The sequence below is a fragment of the Eurypyga helias genome, unplaced genomic scaffold (assembly GCF_000690775.1).
Source record: "Eurypyga helias isolate BGI_N326 unplaced genomic scaffold, ASM69077v1 scaffold20969, whole genome shotgun sequence".
NCBI lineage: Eukaryota > Metazoa > Chordata > Aves > Eurypygiformes > Eurypygidae > Eurypyga > Eurypyga helias.
In genome coordinates this window covers 78,973-86,155 of record NW_010273277.1, presented here as the reverse complement: position 1 = coordinate 86,155, position 7,183 = coordinate 78,973, and the positions used below count along the sequence as shown (strand labels likewise).

At 40.3% G+C, this 7,183-nt stretch overlaps 1 protein-coding gene across 1 annotated transcript in view; it reads left to right on the top strand.

The window, feature by feature from the left end:
* Window positions 1-7,183, top strand: part of LOC104515459 (multiple PDZ domain protein-like) — a gene marked incomplete at its 5' end in the record, with an annotated part of 45,324 nt that overhangs the window by 5,140 nt on the left and 33,001 nt on the right. The window contains 2 exons of the mRNA XM_010159432.1: window positions 815-1,013; window positions 3,888-3,929. Coding sequence (XP_010157734.1) covers window positions 815-1,013; window positions 3,888-3,929 — 241 coding nt within the window. The remainder of the gene's footprint in view (window positions 1-814; window positions 1,014-3,887; window positions 3,930-7,183) is intronic.

Below are 7,183 nucleotides of genomic sequence, written 5' to 3'. Positions count from 1 at the left end.
CCCCACCCCATCCCCCCCCAGCCAGTTGGAGGCGAGTACCACCAACAGATGCCCAGAGCCTGGAGAAGTGTTCAAGTGTTCCCTGGCTGTCTTCAGGGCCAGGCTGGATGGAGCTTTGTGCAAGGTCTAGTGGAAGGTGTCCCTGCCCATGGCAGGGGGGTTGGAACTAGATGATCTTTAAGGTCCCTTCCAACCCAAACCGTTCTGTGATTCCATGAAGTTAAGTCATCTGTATCTCTCAGTAGTGCCTGGGCTCTCACAGAAGTCAGGATGCTCTTCTGGACCTAAGTGGTGGGCCCACCTAGGAGAGCACTGAGTCAGACACTATCTCAGCGGGGTCTAATTCAGGCTTTCTGTTGAAAGTAAGTGTGACTGTATTTGCTCTGTGCGCCTAATTAACCATTTAATCATTTCACCTCCTTCCTAAGAGAACCATCGTAGACTAAACTGAAATGTCATGTATAAACTCAGTGACCCATCTAGAAGAGTGGCAAATTTTACTTTTTTAGAAGCAATTTCATTACTGCTTTTCTGTTTAAATTTTCCACTGTCTTAGTTTTTTTATATTGAGCTTGGTATGTGAAGTTAAACAAGCTAAAGTAAAGATACTGTGATTGTGATTTGCAACTGCAGTCACCTGTTGGAAAGAAGGAAATGCAGGGGAAAGTAAGAGCAACATTTATAGGCTTGCTGACATTGGCAGGTCAACTGGTTGGCTTTTACCTTCCCTGACCCGTGTTACATTTCTTTTTCTTGGCACTCAGTGCTGGGGCTTAAAGACATTATTAACTCTTTCATATGTTTTTCACTATAGGGATGACTGTAAGTTCCAATAAAGATGGCTCAGGAATGATAGTCCGCAGCGTCATACATGGAGGTTCAATAAGCCGTGATGGACGGATTGGTGTGGGGGACTGCATCCTGTCCATTAATGAAGAGTCAACCACTAACTTAACCAATGCACAAGCCCGGGCTATGCTCAGGAGGCATTCGCTCATTGGACCGGATATAAAGTAGGTAAAGTTAGATGATGCATTATGGTAGGAAGAGACTAATAATCAATAATTGGTTATTTATGCAAGTATTCTAAATGAAAATTTTGAGGTTTGTTACCACATGAATATACCTTTAAGTTACAGCTTCAGATGGATAATTCACCTTCAGATTACATCTTCCTGGTTTTGAAAGTCACTTGTGTGAAGAGGCTTTGGCTGTTCTTAGAAAAGTTATTACTGTCATTAGTAATCATCATCATTATTGCCCTGCCTGGTTTTATTGAAGGAATGTGATTAACCAGAGTTTTGCATTCATAGTATAACTCTTCTAAAGTAAGGATTCCCTCAAGTTGTTTGTATTTTATCAAAGGTGGACTGTCCTGGCCATTGCACAAGTGATTTCATTTGATGGAGATCTTTCTAATGGATTTTAGTTTTGACTGCCAGACAGAGAGTATGACACATGATGTTAATGCAGAAAAGTAATACTTCAAACATTTTCAGTACATCTGTGACAGTCTGTTTTGTGAAGTCACTTCTGAATTTTTGTTAGTACATGTGATGGAGCTGTTGCCCGAGTGCATAAATACCTGCTCTTGGAAGTACTACTTCAAACTTGAGGTACTTAGTGCCAGTTTTGAAAAACTGACTTGCTTGTTGAGAAAGTTTCTTCTTCTCAAGTTCACACAATTTACAAAATTTTAACTTTCCCTTAAAGTACAATTCTTTCTGGCTGTCATGGTTGTGGAGTTAACTTTGCCCACATGCCCCATCTAGAAATGAGGTTGTTCCTAAGCTTGTGGATGGTGCTCTGGACACACCAATGCTGGATTTACAGCTCCAAAAATCTAGTAGCTATTTTTCTCAAACCCGTGGTAACATGGATTGGGTCAGATCTGCAAATGGGATTAATGGAGCAGATGGTAATAGAAGCTTCTACTTATTTAAGAGGATGGCCTTGAAAGGAATCAGTCTGGTCCCAGTGTGATTGCAGGTAACTGTGTGGTTACTGTCAGTTCAAAATGGCACACAGGACATTCCATTCTGCCCCAGAAGTATTCAACCTCTGAAGAGACCTGGCATTTTGGTTAGGGAAAGGATCTTCACTGTGGGTGGTAGGTTTAATTGTCTGCCCCAAGGCTGTCAAGAGTTTATGAGTTAATGCAAACTTGTCTAAATAATGTGATATGCTCATATAATGAGTTACATTATTGACAATGCTGTCATGAATATGAGCGAGTTGGTGTTGATGAAATGTGACATTGGTTATTATTGTAGGTTTTCAAACTGTATTATTATTCTGACTGCCACGACTTAAATCAGTGGGTATGTGCGCATGCATGTGTGTGTACGTCTGCTTAGATACACAAATGCTACAGCACCATTCTTCTGTGAGGGGTCTTTTATTAGGGCCTTAGTTACATGATCAGACACAGATGTGTTCATTATTTTTGTACTTAGCCTTTTATGGCTGCTGTATTTTACACTATGGGACTATAATTTTTGGTTTGTAGCCTTAGTCTTTTGCAGGTATATCGGAAATACCAAAATCTTGTCTTAGACGTGAATATTCCGATTTCCCAGAGAAAAGTGCATGCCCTTTCTGAAAGATTGCACAGAAAAGGGATGGTTGCTATTTATATTCTTACTTAAGATTTTTGTCTTTCATTTAATATTTTTGTTCATCTGTGCATTCCCATGATAAGGGTTTAAAGTGAAGCTGGCTTCTGCGCTTCAAAGAACTGAAAGACCAAATCGTTGGTAGCTTCTAAAGGAGTCTTGCAAGAATAAGGGCAATATTTTTGGGCCCATATAGTTTAGATACAAAACTGTTCAGCATAATTAAACTTCTCTGTAATTTCTTCTTTCAGGAGCAGTACATGATCCCAGAAAAATATTATGGTACAAGCATGGGTAATGTCCCTGGTCAGAAATTTGGAGATACAAAGCATTATCTCATGATAGTTCTTCCTGTTTGCTGAAAGAAATAGACAGCTAAATAGATGTCATTTCATAGTTATTGTGGTGCACCACCATGCAAGATTTGCAGTTTTATTGCCAGCATTTGAAATAAGCAAGTTGACTCTCTTTAGTGACTTCCTCAGGAAACAAGGGTGCACGAGCATACAGGTGTGGCCATCTTGAAATCATTCCTCTTTATCCATACGGGGCTGCAAATGGGGCACCTTAAATTTTAGACAACTTTTTTTGGGTAGCAGGGTGCTCCCCCCAAACAGATTAAGCTGAAGTATTTTAATTTCAAAGCTGTATTTCTGTGGCAAACATTATTTGCTGAGAAAACATAAAACTGTTCTTACTTGCCATATAAAGACTTTGTTTTGTTTTACTAAAGGAAATTTTCTTTGAATAGTTCAAGAACCAGCAAGCTGAGTTTCAGACTTAGGTATTTAATTTTTTTTCCCCTTTCTGTGGAAAACCAGGTGTGTGGCCTTACCAGAATGCATTGTTTCACTTCTCACTCCACCTTGTCAGAAGCTCTTATATTTCTGTAATAATAGCCAGGGTTTTGTGCTCAGCGGCAGCTGCTTGTAGCATCTGTCAGATAATTGCAGAGCTTAATCAGAATTCACCTGCCTAAAGTGTACAGATGAATTTCTTATCAAAAAATAAAAGATAGATTGCAATTCCATTTTCCATGCTTGTAATAATGACTGCTGTAGACAATCATAAAGAGCAGATTCTTTCGGGGGGAGGTGTAGATGAAGAGGAGTTGGGATGAGGAAAAGAAAGAAAGTAAAAGAAACAGGAGGATTTAAAAAAAGCTGCTCACACTTTTGACTAAACAAGTATGCCTCTCACATTCAGCATGAGACACTGACATTTGATAACACCATTGTAAAAAGTTGCTGCATCGTATGCTTCACATTCTAGATCTTCTCCAGCACCTGCTGATGATCAGGCCCTCTGTTATGTGTGAGTATTGGCAATTCAGAAACTCATTATGGCTCTATGTTGCAACTTGTCTGTAAAATCATTCCATGCTTTTATGACATCCATAGTAATGTCAGGGATATATCCAGATATAGTTACATATTCTCTCTCTTTGTGTGTGTGTGCATGCACATGTGGCTGCACTTGTGGATGTGTAGATACATATTTTTTAAAAAAAGGTGTGAGTGTGTGTATGGAGATATATATGACTTTAAACTTGAAGATTGGAGCATACTTCCTAAGTCTGGAATGAAAACACCTGTATTCTAAAAAACTACTGCTAATATTTTTAAATTTTATCTGTGACAGCCACCCCAGACGTGCTCAGAGCACGTGTGTGTGTATGTACAGGGTTCACTGCTAGAATTGGCATAAGTATGATGTACTGATATCTGGATTAATCTCAGTGTCATATTTTCTGTGGCACCTACATTTTACTTCTTTCATGTATAAGAAGGTTCAAATTAGACCTTAAGTGTTAATGACAGTAATTTGTCCTAGACATTTTCCATACTTTGTTATTCGGTTTGTTGGTGTTTCAGGGTTTTGTGTGCCTGTTCAGTCAAGCATGTGATAAATGTTCCCCTGTACTGCATGCAGTGTTGTGTTTACAAAGTATTTTCATATGTGCACCCTTTGGTGTTTCCATTGTCACTGTTTTCATTGCTAGTGTGTATCTCTGGGGGGAGAGGAGTGGTTGTATTACTCAAGAAAGGTAACAAGAAGACTTTCTCCATCAAGCTGTATAGCTATGAAAGTAAGGAAGTTATTAAATCCTGCATATAGTTTCTCTTGAAACTTCTCCTGCAGATATGAAATGCAGCACAATAGTAGAGCAGTCATTTACTTGTTTGCTGTTTTCTGTGTCTTCATCCCTTTTTCCTGGCACTTGTTTCTCTTGCTGTCTTCCCTGTGACCATATAAAAGGCGATTATCATTCCGTGGGTGCCTGGGTGGATTTTTATTTCCACTTTACAGCACAGGGGTCAACAGAATTGACCAGAGTAGCCCACCATGATTTTTGTCCTGGGCCACTCGTCTTCCCAGTCACATGCTGAGCTGTTCAGGGTGATGCTGGGTGTCTTCAGACCTCACTGTGACCTCCAAGTAGTGAGCTACAGTAGTGATCCAGCAAGTGATGGATTTGATAATTGTGGAGTGTCTGCCTATGAAATACTGAAGAAGGGAAAAGTTCTTGGCAGTTAAAAATCCTAGGTCTTCAGTGTATTCTGACCTTTCTGTGTGTCACAGAAGGTAGGAGCAGGACAATCAGTTGGCAAAGATGACTTTCTGTGCCTATTTCCTAAAAGTCTGATTTTCAGCAGAGTAAGGTTGGTTTTTTTTAATAACTTTTCATTACATGCAAAGGAGAGAAGGGAGGAGCACAGTCACATCAGAATACAGCATAGTGATAAGAGAAGATAGGGAATTTTGTAAATCATGAACAAGAAGCAAATGTGAACTCCTACACAGAATAGAAGTTTTCATGTATTTGATCCATTGAATTTAGTTTTCTATGCTATTTTTTTTCAAAATGTAAGTAAGCATTCTGCTTTATGAAGTAGTTGAAGCAGCATTGAGTTCAGGTGTACATAAGAACGAACAGTTAAGAACATACTGAATGTTCCTTTGAGTGCTTAAAATTAGGCAATTAGAACTGTAGTTAAGCACTAGAATAGAAATAATGTAATTTTCCAAAGAGCTCCCAGTGATACCATCTAAATTTGAGTCCATCTGTGGAAATCAGTTAAGTAATTCAGTTGCTCAGTTTTAGATTGGTGTGAAGTTCTTTTTTCTTCTCAGTTCCTGTGCTGTACACAGAAAGGGAAGGTTACCTACCTGAGAACTTTTGGGAGATGTTTATAAGTGGCATACAGGGCCATTTAAGAGTATCCTTTGAGCTGTACCTTTTGAATGTCCTAGCACAATGTCAGTTGTTCATTCATATATTGAAAAATGACAGGGTATCCCAGGAGTTGGAGTGCACATGATTTGCCACACCTGTAGCTGATCTCTGCCCCTGATATTGCACTGAAGTATGAGGTAAGGACTTCCACCCTCGAGCCTTGGGGCCCTGCATAATTGTTTGCCATGTGGTCCTTGCGCAGAAGGACTGGAGAAGAGTTGAAAATGTTGGACAGTGCTGTCAGTGATCACACTGTCTACATCCAGGCTGAATCGGGGCATATCTGTTTCCCATTTAGGAGCCTTCCATTCTCCCGTCTGTATTATGAACTATAGCTTCCAGCTTCAGTTTAGCATGGAGGAGGTTGTCCAAGCCTTCTAGCCAGGATAAATGTTGCTTGCAATTCTACTTTCTTTAGTGCAGCTGCCTTACAAGGGAAAATACATTATTTTCTAGTCTTTTGCTTTCATTGAAATGCAGCTTGCACATCTTGCAGCTTTTGTAGAGGCAAGGCATTCTTATGGGCTTTCTGCGGGGTGCTTCAGTTGCAGCTTTTGCCCCATGAGAGTTTTGAGACCATAATACTAGCACTTTGATATAGTTCAACACATTTAGAGTTGGAGGCAGCTGAGAAGCAACTGTGATCATTCTCAAAAACGCTTTTCCCTCTTGCTCTACTCTGTTCAACTGCTAGGGCTTCGCAGAACAGCTGTCTTGTGCATTTCCCAGTGCTGGAATGCCCTCAGGAGAGAGATGAGTCAGGGAGGTGCTTGAGGATCTGTTCCCTACTGTATGTCAACTCCCCAGCACTTCAGGAATGAAAACACCTTGTGCCAAGCTAAAACTTGAGAGTTTGAAAAAAGGCCAGAGCAGAAGAGAGAGGGGATTTAAGGAAGAGAAGAAGTTGGTGGTAATATGGATGATTCAGAAATTTCATTAAAAGAACTGGAGATTTAATCCTCTTCAGCACCGGAGGCACCTCCTTCATGACCCTCTTCTGCACTTTTCTAGATATGGTAGATGTGAGAGGAGGTAGGAAACATGCTTGAGCACAAACAAAGAAGACGAAGATGGTCCTTGTGGAATTTTGGTACAGTGTTTTGGACAGACAGTATTAGTTGTATAAAAGTTTCTTTGCTCTTCCTTCTGCTGCTTGCTGTATTAAGCAGAAAAGCAAGGAGAAGTGAGATCAGTGGCAGTCAGGGAGTGACAGACAGAAGAGGACTCCAGTTGGGGACTGATGGACAGTAGAGTGTTCCAGGTAAGTGAGAGACTCGAAGTCGAGTGTCTCCTCAGTGGCTTACACATCCTTGCGAAGGTGGTCAAGATT